This window comes from Schistocerca americana, chromosome 5 (assembly GCF_021461395.2).
Source record: "Schistocerca americana isolate TAMUIC-IGC-003095 chromosome 5, iqSchAmer2.1, whole genome shotgun sequence".
NCBI lineage: Eukaryota > Metazoa > Arthropoda > Insecta > Orthoptera > Acrididae > Schistocerca > Schistocerca americana.
In genome coordinates, this window is record NC_060123.1 from 252,321,529 (window position 1) to 252,339,413 (window position 17,885).

The 17,885-nt window shown below is 41.7% G+C and overlaps 1 protein-coding gene across 1 annotated transcript in view; it reads left to right on the forward strand.

The window, feature by feature from the left end:
• Window positions 1-17,885, forward strand: part of LOC124615531 — a 167,819-nt gene that overhangs the window by 62,771 nt on the left and 87,163 nt on the right. Inside the window, exon 2 of the mRNA XM_047143493.1 lies at window positions 13,459-13,544. Within this exon, the coding sequence (XP_046999449.1) occupies window positions 13,533-13,544 (12 nt within the window). The 5' untranslated portion in view covers window positions 13,459-13,532. The remainder of the gene's footprint in view (window positions 1-13,458; window positions 13,545-17,885) is intronic.

Below are 17,885 nucleotides of genomic sequence, written 5' to 3' on the forward strand. Positions count from 1 at the left end.
AATAAAAATTTGTACCCAAGCCAGGAATCGAACCCATGTCTCCTACTCACTAGGCAATGCGCTAACCACTACGACACCCTGGCAAGCGGTTTGCACAACTGCATGGGCTTCCATAGCACGCCTCACTTCTCAATCCAAATTCCCAATACGGGGAGAATCATCTAAAACTTGCACCGTAGATATTTCGATAATGGAAGGCGCCATTGATATGCGGATTTCACATATTGGAATGGTAGGTACGGTCCCCATCCATGCACCCCAAACAGAAATTATTATGAGTTTCAGATGTGTATTTAATCGAAAAGGTACAACTATTTCAGTGGAACAATGCCTGTTGACAGCATCACAATCAAAGTGATGTTTGTTGCAGGAGTCTAGTGCAAGTGCTTTACGAGATATCGTAGTTTGAACATTGTAAACACTGATAGTCGTTTGTTCCATGTTGTAGCACAAATGAACGTGACTTTTGCATTGGTGTATAGGTGTAGCCTACATAGATGTTAATAAGTCTCCGGAAGTTTCGTATTGTTAAATGAGACATTACCTAGGACAAACTAAAGACAAACAAAGGTGAATGAAAGTACCTCTGGGGGTCTAGCATGAAAAGAACCAATGGGCCCTCAAATCCTGTGCTCAAACCAACCACCACCCGCGTCAATACAAGCTTGCAATCCTCCATACAACGATTGCTGCACACGTTCGAGCATTTCAGCGGAAAGTTCAGCGCGGGTAGCAGTAATTAGCCGTTTCATATCATCCGTAATTATTTGAAATAGTTAACGTCTATTGGGATATCCTTCAGCGTACACGCTACACGAACGAACGGCATATTTCCTACGTTCACCATAAACCATAAGCATGCCGCGTTTTTCGCATTATGAAATACCATCTCCGCAAGCACTTCTTACTACATCTCCTATCACATAATAAGTGACAGGACCGTCGCAATGTAATCGCAGTGTACATGCAACAGAATGTAAACAAACGTAACAGCTTCGCCTAGCGTCTACGCTGTAGGGTGGAACAAACAGCTGTAGGTGTTTACAATGTTCACAATACGATAACTCGTAAGCTACTTGCACTAGCCTCGTGCAAAAAACGCCATTGACATTTCCATTTACACTACATTTGGAATTTTAATCTCAATGGGCATTGTCGCATTTAAAAATTTGTAACTTTTGTAAAAAACTGCACTTTCGCCAACCTCTCAAAATCTGTGTATCGGCCGCAAATGCGTCCCCTTGCTCACAATTCAGTTCTCTGAAAACCGCGTATAGCTAGTGCCTTACATGTGCGAAATATTTGCATTGCAAGTGTTTGAGGATTGAAAAGGCCCTAGAAACATATAGTCTCATTTGATTAAAGAATATCTAGGTGGAAGTAGTCATGTTCATTGCTAACAGCACCCAAATTTTGCGGGGAAAAATGTGGATGCGATACTAAAAAGCGTACTATTAGTAAAATTCTGCACCTCAGTTTTTGTTGTTGTCCTGTAGTCTAGCCACTAATAATTCTCTTCTGTTGCCCAAAAAGTCACTTATAATTACTCGGAACGAAGCCCAAGCACATAATTCTACATTTGTGAATTTAGCAAGAAAGGTTTCATCGATCAATAATTTTCTGAATTGTTATCCGATAAAAACTGCTTCGTTTGACTTGGATTCACTGATATTGGGCAAGACATTTGTTTGAAAGCTTCACTCTCTCTGTCAAGAGCCTTTGCAAAATTTCATCGTCAGGCCTCACTTAATAGAAAGAAAGGGCAACATGACTTTAATTGCCACAACTAATGGTTTGCACTTAACAGTGTTCTTTCCTGTAATATGCATTTGTCACATATTCCATTCCGTCACATTCTTGTGGTTTTTGTTGTCTTGGCTGTTCTACAAACACACATAACAACATTATAACACCAAAAAATACATCTAACTGCTTGCGTCTGACATGGCATTGCAAACAGCATAGCAAAGGTAAATAAAATAGGTCAAGAAAAACTCAAATGCCACAGCAACTGAAACGCACAAAAGATGAAAATTAACTTGTAATCGCTGCAATGAGGGACATGCAGAAACGTACGACCACCTTAATACAAACCACCTTAATACAAACAGATAACACCAACTCAAAACATTCTGGCAAATGAAACTCATCTGCCTCCTACTAACTCTTTTTAAAATTGACACTCTGTAACACATTATTTAACTTTTATATTATGAATAAATAAAGAAATAAAGTAACGAAAATGAGTGAAAATGTAAAAAAGTATGTCATTTTAAATACCCCGAAAATCTCGAAAACCTTACGTGATACGACATTTCTAAGCGTGCATTGTGAGTCTACGCCCACACCTATGTCGAAATTGATATATCACACACCAGATGCAAACTGGTTGTGCCCAGTATAATCGTTCGCGACGTGCCCTACATTTTCGAGACGGTGCGCCAGTCATTTCTTAGGTGCAACTTCGTACCAACGTTGGAGGTAGCAATTTCGAGCATTTGTTATAAAAATGTGTTTTCAGCAAAAAGCGTGTTTCAGATTTAGTTTCTGTTTAATTTTTCAGTAATGTGCTAGTTCGCACTTACAGATCTACTGTACTTGTCAGAATAAAAGTTTGTTTATGCTCTCTATACATTAGCAAAAATTAAAACGTATGAGTCTTACTTGTTAGATTTAATTTTTAATAACACTGCACCGTACGGTAGTGCTTTTCGAATAACTTAACTTCAATACAACTTATTATCTTAAATTAATGGCCTTACTGTACTTTTAGCGTAGCTGATTTAAAAGTCTTGCTTTACCCGGTAAACTTCACAGAAAATTCACGTCTAGCGCAACCAATCATGTATAGGAATTAAAGTTTTCCTACCCTACTCGAACCTTTTATCACGCTGTTTTTCTCCATCCTGTATACTCCGCAAGCCACTTACAGCATGTACCGAAGGGTACATCATATCAGCACTATCGATTTTCTTTCCTATTCCATTCGCGTATTGAGCGAGGTGGATGTAGGGCCTTGGGGGCTACAAAGCGGCTGTGACATTTTTGAACCGATCACGTCGAGATTTAACAGATTAGAACGAGAACTACAAAAAGCATTGTGATCGTGCTTCTCTAGCAACTTTTGAAATATTTTGTGTCTACCTCTGTGTCCTGCGAACCATTGGGTAATACATTTCAGTGTACCGTACAGTAAGGTTTCTTCCAAACCTATAGATGTACGGTTGTTTACTTGACATTTTCTAATCAACTTATCCAGAACATTGCGGTTTATTACGGAGCAAATTCTCAAAGTCTCTATAACTGTGAAAAGAAAACCAGCCAGTTGTAATGTTCTTGACCAGCTCGGACACATTTTTAGCGTGTGGAAATATATCTCACAGAGTCTGCAAGTGCGTGAATGTTGTTTCGCACAATAATTGAAAATACATTATCTTGAGCTCCACTGCGTAGTCCCGTGTAGAAAGCCCACAAGGGCACTGATTACTAATTACTGGCTTGTTTACTATCAACTCATTGATTTAAAGAAATTGTCAAATTGATGTGTGTTTATTTCGTAAACAAAACAAACTGATTCATAAGAGCTTAACAAAAAGTCCTCTTGCGTCTGAAGCGGCTGTGTTTAAAACTTCTTTTATGGGTGAAGAAGTATTTGTTTAATATTATTTCTGGCCAAACACAAGATCGAAAGAAACAGATTTCAATTTTAAATGATGTTCCTCGAAGAATGTTAGTTTATTGGCTTTGAATCACTATTTCTAATCTATTGACTGAACTGAGTTTTCAATACAGTGAGAATACGGGTAGCATTTAAAAATAATAATAACTACCGTTCTCCTACAAAAATTGTAAAAAAAATCCTGATTGCTATTCGCTTGCATTTTTTGAATAATACTTGTTTATAATATTGAAATCTTCCTGTGACGCATGTTTATAAAGTCATTCATGTATTAACGTGATACTCTTAATGAAATCACTATTAATTATAATGTAGTCGTTTACTTGTATCCGATTGCCTGTGGCGAGATATTTTGACACCAGCCCCGTGCGATAGCACTATCATTCCTATATACAACGCAATCAAAATAACACACTACAATCCTTGTTAATCACCACTTACCAGGTATGAGTGATCAGAAGGTGTCTGCAACTAAACCTATAATTTCACTACGAACTGTGAGCTTCCTATTTTCAATAACTGTATATACAATTTGGTGTGTGCACAAAACTGAGATTGGGACTGTTCATTGAATTCATTCAGAGATAGCCATACGAACAAATCGAATAAATATGTTGTATATCTGGTGTCACGAAAATCAGAAAATAACAAGAAAAGTTTGTGTATTGTTAGAACAAAGTTGTGTGTAAACGAAAATTAGCAGAAATTTTACGTAAATTTAGGTTATTAGCGAAAGACATGATCTACTCAGTCAGTAATCGACCTTGTACATGCAGCTGATCTGTTATGCGGAACAGTCGGCAGACGACGAATTATATCACACCGTGAGTCCTCTGAACCTCTTATCAAACTGTATCTTTTTCTGCACTCCAAAATAACTCCATACTGATGAGTTGTCACATAGCGAACAGACCGTTCACGACACCAGAAAGTGCCAGGTAGCTGGAAGGAACATACTTCATTCGAATATATTCACAGCCATGTAGGTGGAACGTACTTCATTGGAATACATTCACTTTCACCACAGTCGTTACACCTCTGCCTGGCAGACCAACTGACACACTGGACTATTATTTGTATTATTTGGCAAGAGCTGGTGACAAATCTATGTGCTTTTTACTTTATTTTCCCAAATCACTTCAGGCGAATGCCTATTGCCTATGCGCTTTTTCCAACAAGCGCGAGACGAAACTTGTTTACTTCCACGATCTTGTCCGTCCTTATTTGAGGCGTCTTGTTTTGTGAATGAGTCACATTTCCGCGATGAAATGGTGGTGACGGCATCAGCCATCGTTAGCAAGCGTAGTGTGTACTTACGGAAGAAAATACTGCAGTGGGGGTTTTCACTTCGCTTACTTCCTACCAAGGAAGATGAAGGCAATCTTCCATATGTTGAATGTCAGTTCACAATTTACTCTGTATATAGCTAAGGGACTTTTATACATTTTTGGTAAAAGTTTGACGGTAAAACAAGTGTCGAAAACAGCAGTGAGAGGGAGCTCTTCAGTTCACAATATAGAGCTACTACAGAAGTTACGTTAAAAGTATAGTGTCTCGATGAGAGATGCGTAAGCATGTAAGGTATGTAATTGGTTGATTATAAGCTACTTGAAGCTACCTATCCCAGGTAGCTACGAAACAAAATTCGGATTTCTGGAATTCTATCGGTTATCTATAAATTTGGGCACGTGCAACATTGCCCCGAACGGGGGAGGCAAAATTCTAGGCGGCAGATACCAGTGGGCGCCTGCAGCAAATATACTGAAACAAAAAACTGTAGCTCCCAGAAGACATGGTCGGATGTCAAAGGAACATCGTGCAAGTACACACCATCGGCGGGTACAAAAATGATTAGAGCTGCAATTCTATGTGACATGTAGAACGGCCACCAGAATGAATTAGTGTTGTTCGTGTTTGGTTTTGTTAACAGATCTTGTAGAGTATACACCGAGGTGACAAAGTTGTGCGATTTCTCCTAACATCGTGTCGAACCTCCTTTTGCACGGCATAGTGTAGCGACTCAACAAGTCGTTGGAAATCCCTTGCAGAAATATTGAACCATGCTGCCTCTATAAACGTCTATAATAACAAAACTGTTGCCAGAACAGGAATTATTGTGGACGAACTGACCTCTCGATTACGTCCCAAAAATATTCGGTGGGATTCATGTCGGGCGATCTGGTTGCCCAAATCATTTGCTCAAATTGTCCAGAATGTTCTTCAACCCAGTCGCGAATAATTGTGGCTCAGTGACATGGCGCAATGTCATCTGAAAAAAACCCATTGTTGAATGGTTGCCAGTGGTCTCCAAGTAGCCGAACATAACCATTTCCAGTCAATTACCGGTTCCGTTCTAGAGGGGACCTAGTACATTCCATGTAAACACAGCCCAAATCATTATGGAGCCACCCAGCTTGCACAGTACCTTGTTGAAAAGTTGGTTCCTTGGCTTGGTAGGGTCTGCGCCACACTCTAACGCTACCATTAGCTCTTCACCAACTGAAATCGGAACTCATCTGAACCGATATGGTCACGAGCCCAGGAGAGGCGCTGCAGGCGATGTCGTGATGTTAGCAAAGGCACCCGCGTCGGCCGCTGCTGTCATAGCCATTAACGCCAAATTTCACCACACGGACCTAACGGATACTTTTCGTCGTATGTCTCACACTGATTTCTGTGGTTATTTCACTCAGTGTTGACAGCACTGACAACTCTACCCAAACGCCGCTGCTCTCGGTCGTTAAACGAAGGCCGTCATCTACTGCATTGTCCATCGTGAGAGGTAATGCCCGAATTTCGGTATTCTCGGCATACTTTTGACTCTATGGATCTTAGATTACTGAATTTCCTAACGATTTCCGAAATGGAATGTCCCATGCGTCTGCTCAAACTACCATTCCGCGTTCAAAGTCTGTTAATTCCCGTCGTGCGACCACAGTCAGGCCGGAAACCTTTTCACATGAATAACCTGAGTGCAAAGGACTGACCCGCCAATGTACTCCCCTTTTATACTTTGTATACGCGATACTACCACCACTTATACAGGGTGCTCCATTGATAGTGACCGGGCCAAATATCTCACGAAATAAGCATCAAACGAAAAAACTACAAAGAACGAAACTCGTCTAGCTTGAAGGGGGAAACCTGATGGCGCTATGGCTGGCCCGCTACATGGCGCTGCCATAGGTCAAACGGATATCAACTGCGTCTTTTTATGTAGGAACCCCCAGTTTTTATTATATATTCGTGTAGTACGTAAAGAAATATGAATGTTTTAGTTTGACCACTTTTTTCGCTTTGTGATAGATGGCGCTGTAATAGTCACAAACGTATAAGTACGTGGTCTCATGTAACATTCCGCCACTGCGAACGGTATTTGCTTCGTGATACATTACCCGTGTTAAAATGGAGCGTTTACCAATTGCGGAAAAGGTCGATATCGTGTTGATGTATGGCTATTGTGATCAAAATGCCCAACGGGCGTGTGCTATGTATGCTGCCCGGTATCCTGGACGACATAATCCAAGTGTCCGGATCGTTCGCCGGATAGTTACATTATTTAAGGAAACAGGAAGTGTTCAGCCACATGTGAAACGTCAACCACGACCTGCAGCAAATGATGATGCCCAAGTAGATGTTTCAGCTGCTGTCGCGGCTAATCTGCACATCAGTAGCAGACAAATTGCGCGAGAATCGGGAATCTCAAAAACATCGATATCGATTACACCCGTGCTATATTTCTATGCACCAGGAATTGCATGGCGACGACTTTGAACGCCGTCTACAGTTCTACCACTGGGCACAAGAGAAATTACGGGACGATGAGAGATTTTTTGCACGCGTTCTATTTAGCAACGAAGCTTTATTCACCAACAGCGGTAACGTAAACCGACATAATATGCACTACTGGGCAACGGAAAATCCACGATGGCTGCTACAAGCGGAACATCAGCGACCTTGGCGGGTTAATGTATGGTGCGGCATTATGGGAGGAAGGATAATTGACCCCCATTTTATCGACGGCAATCTAAATGGTGCAGTGTATGCTGATTTCCTACGTAATGTTCTACCGATGTTACTTCAAGATGTTTCACTGCATGACGGAATGGCGATGTACTTCCAACATGATAGATGTCCGGCACATAGCTCGCGTGCGGTTGAAGCGGTAATGAATAGCATATTTCATGACAGGTGGATTGGTCGTCGAAGCACCATACCATGGCCCGCACCTTCACCGGATCTGACATCCCCGGATTTCTTTCTGTGGGGAAAGTTGAAGGATATTTGCTATCGTGATCCACCGACAGCGCCTGACAACATGCGTCAGCGCATTGTCAATTCATGTGCGAACATTACGGAAGGCGAACTACTCGCTGTTGAGAGGAATGTCGTTACACGTAATACCAAATGCATTGAGGTTGACGGACATCATTTTGAGCATATATTGCATTAATGGGGTGTTTACAGGTAATCACGCTGTAACAGCATGTGTTCTCAGAAATGACAATTTCGCAAAGATATATGTATCACATTGGAACAACCTAAATAAAATGTTCAAACGTACCTACGTTCTGTATTTTAATTTAAAAAACCTAGCTGTAACCAACTGTTCGTCTAAAATTGTGACCCATATGTTTGTGACTATTACAGCACCATCTATCACAAAGCGAAAAAAGTGGCCACACTTAAACAATCATATTTCTTTACATACTACACGAATATATAATAAAAATGGGGATTCCTATTTTTAAAAAAACGCAGTTGATATCCGTTTAACCTATGGCAGCGCTATCTAGCGGGCCAACCATAGCACCATCTGGTTTCCCCCTTCAAGCTAGAGAAGTTTCGTGCTTTGTAGTTTTTTCGTTTGACGCTTATTTCGTGAGATATTTGGCCCGGTCACGATCAATGGACTACCCTGTATATGTGCATATACTATGACTTTCTCACCTCAGTGTATAAGGAGCGTGAACAGCGTCAGATGATGTGTGATCGCCGTGAAGGACACGGAGATGCCACGAACTCGTGTGAGACAGCGTTATTAGCACTTGACAGATTTTAATAGCGCCCTCATTGTGGGTCTCCATTTAGCTGGTTAGTGGAATGGTCCGATATCTAGATTTATTGGGCTTTTCATGTGACAGTGGCCGGATGTTGGACTGCACGGGAACATAAGGCAGACGTACTCACAGTCAAGGTTCTGGTCGACCACGTGTAAGCACCACAATGAAGAATCGTCGTGCTGTTGACCGAGCCCATAGTAACGAGTTCACATCTGCACCTGCCATTCGAGACCAAGAAATGGACTCGCTGCAACTCTGTGTCATCCCGCACCACTGATCGGAGACTAGCAGCAGCTTAACAAGTGAATTATCGTCCGATGCGTAGGCTGCCCTTATCACCTTGTATTGGAGTGGTGCAGTGAGCGGGAAGCCCGGACGCTGACGAGCGAAGCTGCACTGTGTTCAGTGGTGAATCGCGGTTCTGCGCTACCGCGGATGACCATCTTTGCGATATAAGGTAGTGACTTGTGGAGACATTCCATTCTTCTAATGTTTTGGAGAGGTACGGCGTGTTACTCTATGCGTCGTGGTGTGGGGAGCCATCGGTTATGACTTCAGGTCGCCGCTGGTAGTGACTGAGGGAACTTTGATGCCACAACAGAGCGTTACGGACATCCTGCATCTTCATGTGTTGCCCTCTCACCTGCCTGAATGGTGATGCCATTTTCCAACAGGACAGTGCTCGTCCACACATGGCAAATGGCCGTATGAGCTGCCTGCGTGATGTTGAGGTACTCTGTGGCCAGTAAGATCCACAGATCTGTCCCCGACAGAACAGTTTGAAACCAGCTCGGACGTTAACCCCATCCCCGAGTCAGTATGCAGGATACCAGGGACCATTTACAAGAGTTGTTGGCCGGTTTGCCTCAGGAGAGGATGCAACGGCTTTGATACATTTCCCAAGCAGGTCAGTGCATGGATCCACGTCAGAGGGAGTACAGCTTCATATCGATAAGTGGATTCATGCGGCCAAGTTGTTTGTAAAAGTGACTCGATTTTCTAATCCGTGAAATATCATCACGTACCATCTCAACCCCCTGAAGTTTCATTTACTTTTCTCCTCCCCTTCTGAGAGCTTCATTTATTTTGTCGCGCACTGTTTATAAATACTGGGCGAGGTGTTGCATTCCTTATAACACAGGAGTCGCATTCGTAAGAGCTGCGGCACAAATACGAGGTGCGACAATAATGAGACTGATATGAAAAAAATGTTGCTTACCGTTTTAGTCAAGTTTAGTGTTGTCTCCTTCAAAGTAGTTCCCTTCTGATTGCACGCACTTTTTCCAGCGCTTCTGCCATTGATGATAACACTTCTGGAACTCATCTTCTGTAATATCCTCCAAGACCCTCGTCACAGCTTTTAGGACATCTTGTGTTGTTTGAAAATGGTCTCCCCTGATGGTCGTTTTGACTCTTGGAAATAGAAAAAAGTCGCACGGAGCGATATCTGATGAATAAGGTGGCTGTGGTAGTACTGAAATTTGTTTTGAGGTTAAAAATTGCTGTACTGATGGAGCAGTATGGTATGGCGCATTATCGTGATGCAGAATCTTCAGTTATTATTAGACAAACCGTTTCTCGATTTATGTTCAGTTCTTCTGCAATCATTTTCACGGTTAATCTTCGATCAGATCGTACGAGTTCACGCACCCTGGCCAAGTTGACATCCGTCCGTGAGGATGATGGTCGTCCACTGCGGTCTTCATCTTCAACACTCGTTCTGTCTTCACTAAACATTTTATGCCAACGAAAAACTTGCGCTCTTGGTATAACCTCCTCCTCAAAAGCCCTCTGAAGCTTACCACAAGTTGTCATCGGTTTCACTCAATTTAACGCAAAAAGGAATGGCCTACCGTTGCCCAATATTATGCGGATCCATTTCCGTGACGAGAGACACAAACATGTGTTAACTTATTACAGCACAACTCACGACTGAGCAGTTGCATCGATGAGCCGCTTTGACTAGAAGCAGTCAAAGATATTGTCCCTACAAAAGCCTGCAGGGTTGCCACATCTTGCAAAGAAAATCAGTCTCATTACTTTATTGTCGCACCTCGTACACCTCAAGCCATCCAGATTTAAATGTTTCGTGGGTGTTCCAATCGCTAAAGGCGAACATTGGGATGGTTCCCTCTGATTCCCATATCCGTTCCTCCCCAATCCGAGTTTGTTGTCCATGTCTAGTGGTCGACAGAATGGTCACCGTAATCTTCCTTTCTTTAAAAAATTAAAATTAGTTTTACTTTTGTTATTTTTGTTTTCCATTCTTTTCAGTTGAAATGTAGCGTCGTCAGTCATAATGACACTTGTTGTGATCAACTGCATTACATGCGCGGAAATTTTAAATGATTGGGCCAAGTGGGAATGAAGTTAACCTTCGCAGTGAATCAGCGTATTAATTAAAGAGCTATCAAAATCCCTACTTTAGTTGTCGTGATAACGAAAGTTTGTGCCAAGCACGGCCTAATTCAGTATTTCCTACTTTTGGCGTACAGTCGCCTTAAACACATGCCTCCAGGTTTGAAACTGGCTCGAGGGCGCGCTCAAATAGTCTAACGTTAAAGGTGACTGCTCACGAAAAACAAAAATACGAGCTCAATCCCGACTGACACAAATTTCCAGTATTGTTTCGTTAGCCTTTCTTATCAAGCGTCAAAATCCTATCATAAATAGCTGGAAGCGAAAAAAGTTGTGGCCCAGTGGTGTGTAAATTGGGAGACAACCGGCAATGCTCGATCCTAACGCCACACCACGTCGGGTATTGTAAGCAGGCCATTGGGCGGTGTCGTGTAGTTTGTGGTGACCTCGCTGGCTGCAGGGTGGTGTCGCGAGTATTTCTCTAGGGGAGCCGGCTATCGGCGGAAGTGGCCGCGTGTGGCAGCAGCCGCCGCCTATGCAGTACAACGTGAAAGCTGGGAGGGCAGTGTCCCGCTGACAGTGTTCCCCAGTGACCCACAAAGTCGCCGAAAGCGAAAGCGCCGAACCGGAACGGCGCGACCACGGAGGCGCCTACTTCTGCTTCTGCTTCATCTGCGCCCGGTTAAAGTGGATTATCTTCACAGTGCTGCTTGCCGAGGTCTCGCGACCTCCTGCTAACAAAAAAATGACTATTTCTAAATGCAGGGGGCGAGTCAAAAGTGTGGCGTCGTATTTCATAGCGCCGTGTCCACGAGTGCATTACGGTGTAAGTACTTCCGCGTTCTCGGAATACGAGTTCTCGGAATACGAGTTCTCGGAATACGAGTTCTCGGAATACGAGTTCTCGGAATAAGAGTTCTCGGAATAAGAGTTCTCGGAATAAGAGTTCTCGGAATAAGAGTTCTCGGAATAAGAGTTCTCGGAATACGGGTTCTCGGAATACGAGTGCGCGACAACAGCAGGAAACACTGTAGAACACAAGCATCGCTAGAGACGCTCCCAGAGATTTAGGAGTAGGTGTAAGCCGGCCGAAGTGGCCGTGCGGTTAAAGGCGCTGCAGTCTGGAACCGCAAGACCGCTACGGTCGCAGGTTCGAATCCTGCCTCGGGCATGGATGTTTGTGATGTCCTTAGGTTAGTTAGGTTTAACTAGTTCTAAGTTCTAGGGGACTAATGACCTCAGCAGTTGAGTCCCATAGTGCTCAGAGCCATTTGAACCATTTGTTACACGTCCTCACATCTTCCATCACTTTGTCTTACAAGCCTAGATTACACTCCGTTGTTATTCTGTGTACAGTGTTCATATTCATTTCGTTTAAGACTATGCAAACAGTTTGGTCAGTAGCATTTGGAGAGAGAATCTATGGGGGAACTTATTACGAAAGGTGTAAAGTCGCCATTTCTTCAAATATATTAGCAGATACTGCCTGAGATTAAAGCATACTTGTAATTTACTGCTTCCAACACTTTTTTTTTTTTTTTTTTTTTTTTTTTTTTTTTTTTTTTTTGCATTTAATGTTGTTGGATATTAATTCTTTTCGTAACACTATCATAACACGCCTCTCCATTATGGAACCTTATGTTACACTAAATAGACCATGACTGAATACAATGAATAATAATCATGATAACGTGCCTTCATCAGATTTTAATTCCAAATTACTAATAACTAAGAGAGAATGAGGAAAGTGACGGTCATTTTCTATTAATGAGCTATCATTTGAATGGAACGGTTTGGAAATACCATACGAACCTTAACTGCAATGGCTGGAACAGTTAAAAAAAGGGAAATAATTAGAAAAGTAAAATCTTATATTTCTTACTACCTTCAAAATTATCTTGCAAGCCGCGCGGGATTCGCCGAGCGGTCTAGGGCGCTCCAGTCATGGACTGTGCGGCTGGTCCCGGCGGAGGTTCGAGTCCTGGCATGGGTATGTGTGTTTGTCCTTAGGATAATTTAGGTTAAGTAGTGTGTAAGCTTAGAGACTGATGACCTTAGCAGTTAAGTCCCATAAGATTTCACACACATTTTGAACATTTGCTCTTGCAAAGTCTGAGATTATAATGTGGAACTTAAAATAAGAACTTAAAATAACACGGTAATGTTTGGTGGATTTTAGATTTAAGTTTAACGTTTCTTTAACCTGCAGTCCTTTGTACGTATGCATCCACCCGTTAATGCTTCAGTGACGCACAGACTGCTTAAAAGGCGCTCATAAATTTGCTGCGTCAGTTGCGCGCGCGCCCACTGTCGAAGACTGGTCCCCTGTGTAGCTAAAGTACGTGCTTTCTGTTCCAGGCGATGAAGAGTCTGTGGCCCGGGGTCGATTCCAGACCCAGGTGTTCCAGCAGTCGGTTACTCTGACAGCGAAGATGTGGCCTGATGTGAGTACGGATTTTAGCATTCTCGCATAGCAAAATAAAATAGACTGTAAGCTGCATTCCTTTCATTCTGTTACTTTTCCAGTTCTTGACAAGCTGATTTTTTTGCTATAGTGGTTTCTCTGCCTGTAGGCCGCGCGGTAGAGAGAAAGTGTTCAGTCCAGTGGCAAATACAGCGTATTTTCTGTTTTAAGAATACTTAATGTGCTCTCCAGTCACTTTACTGTGAACCTGTTAGTGTCCTGCGTGACACATCTGTTTCTGGCACACAGCCAAATGCTGACGTGTCTTTTCTGTGATCTGCAGCAGTCCTTCTGTCTGCAGTGCTCACCACAGCTGTAGAAAAGTGTGCTAAGAAGGAATTCATACAGCTAACACGCCGATCGACGTTCCCTCCCAAATTTTTAAGTTGGGTCACGGTCCGGGGAATTTGGAGGCCAGGAGAGTACTTTACGTCTTGTTAGTGCTGTTTCCGTCACTGGGGGACACTTTAACAGTGTAGGATGGCGTGATATACAGCGTCCTTCGCAGAGAAGACAATCATAACTCAAATTCACATCAATCCAGTGGTTAATGGTCCCAGTTAATTCCATAAAAACTTTCTCAGGAATAAATCACTGCCTCCTCTCCGTCTACTGTTCCCTCGGCGATGGTTCCAGTGTATTCTCTCTCCGTCTAAAAGTAATTTTGTCTTTCACAACAAATACACAAATAAAAAGGAAACATTCCGTTTTGACTGATGAAATCTTCCATTTGTAAGGTATGTGAGCGTCCAGACTTGGCGTGTAGTAATTCCATGGCAATGTCTTGATCGCTAAAAGTTTATTTATGACGACTCATCATCACTAGATAATTGTGGAAAAATTTACACAAAAGACAAATTAGAAAAGCTAATATAGTAATTATAATGCCAATGTAACATCAGAAACGGAAGTATATAATAAGTACAAGTACTTACAAAATGCTTAGGAAAGCTCGTACAAGTGAGCAATACAAGAAAAGCGTTCAATCTGATGTACAAATGCCGTTAGGCGTATTTGCAGAAGATGTTATTCGGAGACTTTCCATGTCAGACTGAAGACAGCAGACTCGAGGACCGTATTATATCGACTTGGTACCAGATGGCGTACGTGTCAAAGAATGAGGCAAACCAAGACATGGCTTTTGTAATACACACAACAACGCAAATTTTCCTACCACATTATATCTGGTAATTTTTCCTTATTTATTTACAACAAGCGTCATATTTCCAATGAACAAATAAAACATAAAATATGTTATGAGTCAAGACTTGTCATGAGACGTATACAAAGATCGTACAGCACATTAGGCAAGTACGCACAATGTCAAAATATTCCATAGACAGAAAGCAATGCAATTATAATTTTCCAAACAAAGCAAGCTTCAACCTATTCAGACCGCAGATGGGTCATGTCAAAGACAAAACATATCACAAAATAGCAATCTTTCCAACTGTGTCAGGGTGGACTGTGGATGAGTAGGAGCAAGGGAGAGTGACTGGGGGGGGGGGGGGGGGGGGGAGTCGGCACCAAGGGCAGGTAGGGGTCAGATGAAGACAGATGCTGAATTACTTGGAAGGGGGGAGGGACAGGCCGGAGGTATGTAGGAAAGTGGGCAGAGGTTGGGAAAGGGCAGCATGAAGGCATGGAGAGAAACAAGGAAGGAAGGGGGAGGGGAGGAAATGTTGCTCCAATGGTATATTTTCACTAATTTTATATAACAAATATAATAACATTAAAATTGCATTACAGCAGAAATGACGATGGGTTTTTTTCAGTGTGAATCAGTATATGGAAAAAAGGAAACATAGTTTTGCAGTATGGATCCAGAGACTAGTTGAAGATTATAATAGGGCTTGCACTTGGATCACCAGTGCAGAAAAAAAAAACAGGGAGGATTGGCAGAATAAACAGAGAATAAAGAGAAGACACGTTGTACCACCAGTAATGACCCATAGCATAATACTATTGAAACTAAAACTGAGCACTGACAAGTAAAGGCGATTCTCAAAATATTGCAGAGTCCTGGTTGGGCAGCATTATACATATTTACCCTCTAGTGCAAATGAGATTCACCGCGGAACGATGCGTATAACTTGTGGGTTGTTCCTCGGAATTTCCCGGACAATTCATGAGCACTTCGTGACTTGCTTCCGAACTAAGAGTATTGGAGCTTATATAGAGGCATATAAACAGTTGTTCCTCCCGCATTTATCACACCTCTCACTTTTTTTTCTTGTATTCACTCACAAATACATCGATAGTAATTTCATCGGCTAACCATGGTGTGAAAAGACAGTCATATCTGACGGTCACTAATTAAAGTACCTGAAGTAATGCAGGCGATCCTTCTAGTTTTACAAAGAACTTTTAGTACGTCTGATAGTGTAATTGTTAATAGTAATACAACACATTGTGTCCATTTCTAAAGACAGACAAATTCCACATGACATGATGTCCTCCAACGAATATTTTAAAAGTATCAGCCGATTGAGTCATCTTGGTGTTTTCTTAATCAGTGATAACAGGGAATGCATGAATCTGTTTCGTAAGATATGTGTCTGTATCGTAAGACTGTCGAACGTTTTTATCCGTTATGGAATTTTCTGCACTATACTGATGCACTTGATCGCAAGCGCGTGGTAATTGAGACATTGGAGGACAATGGTTCAACATACTCTTACTATTTCAATGGGGTGTTGCGACGCAGATGGATTTTTACTGTGATCGAAATCGGTTGTGCTGTAAGTACGTAATAATGACCGAGGAATATTTCGCGCCCTTCAGTAACCACTGCATAAAGTATGTAGGCATTGATAGTCCCATTTATCACGCTACTTATTTAGACCATTACAAAGACAAAAAATTGTGTAATGTGTAAAAAATTTTTAAGTACAGATTGAGCATTGGAAAAAAAACGATTTGATCTTCATCCAGACTGGCGCTGTTGTTGTTGTTGTTGCTGTTCTAGACTTCGGCTCAAAGATTGGCTTGATGAGGGTATCCATGCTATTCTACTCTCTTCTCGTGACAGCTACTGCAGCCTACATCCATCTGAATCTGCTTACTGTATCCAAACCTTGGGTTCCCTCTGCAGACACCCTCCAAACTTCTTTCCATTGCCATAATGACGGTTCCTTGCTACCTCAAGATGTGTCCAGTCAACAGATCCCTTCTTATTATTAAGATGTACCGTAAATTTCTTTCTTCCTGAGTTCTATTCAGATCTCCACATTACTTACGCGATTTACCCATCTAATCTTTAGCATTCTTCTGTAGTACCACATTTAAAAAGCTCTTGTTCTCTTGTTGTCTGAACTGCTTATCGTACGTTTCACATCCGTACAAGGCTAAACATTCTTACAGTTGCATCCAGGAAAAACTTTCTAGCGCTTAAGTTTAAGTTAATTAGATGTTAGCAAATTTCCCTTTGTGAAAAACTGTTTTGTTGCTATCGCTACATTTTATATCCTCTCTGCTTCGGCCGTCATCACTGATTTTGCTGCCAAAATTGCAAAACCGAACTACTATTTTGTGTCTCATTTCCTAGGCTATCTCTCCCAACGTCGCCTGATTTAATTCGTTTACACTCCGTTATCCTTATTTTACTGTTGTCGATGTTTATTTTATAAGCTATATTCAAGACACTATCTATTTCATACAGCTTTTAAAGTTTCTGCTGCCAACTACTTCAGTAACACGTTATTTAAACACTACGAGTCTCGGGTCGGCTGTTATGCCGTTTCCAAACAATCCTGCAATATTAACGATGGTAAAAAGTGTTGCATAAATTTATAACGGTATATGTTGAATGGCTTTCGTTTATGTTGGTAATTATTATGTTTCAGATATTAGAATGAAGCGTTCTGGAGTGCTCTGCTAAGGCTGTTTTTTAGTTTTTGTGCTGTTGGGATTCGTCATAAATTAACCTGTGGTGCTCACTTTGGCATTCGCACCTATATTCGTTTGACAGGAAATCTTACTCCACTGACGAGTACATCTTTACAATCAATTTACATTCGCGGAAAACCAGTGTTAATAGCTGCGTTACGAAGACCGTATTACTCGTATCATATCTTTTCGTGTATTGTGCAAAGATGTGCGTGTGTTAAGAATTTCGCTGTTTTTAATTTATTTCCTGGTGTCGTGAGGCTTTGAAATTTATTTTTTTCTTGTAAGCAATCAATAATTTCCAAATATTTTTTGTGTTTATATTCCGTCTGTTCTTACGCTTTTGTGCGGATATAAAGTTAGAGTTCTTCCAAGACATCCGTTGCACTTCATGTGGGTACACGATGTAGAATTTTGATTGCATTTTCTATTC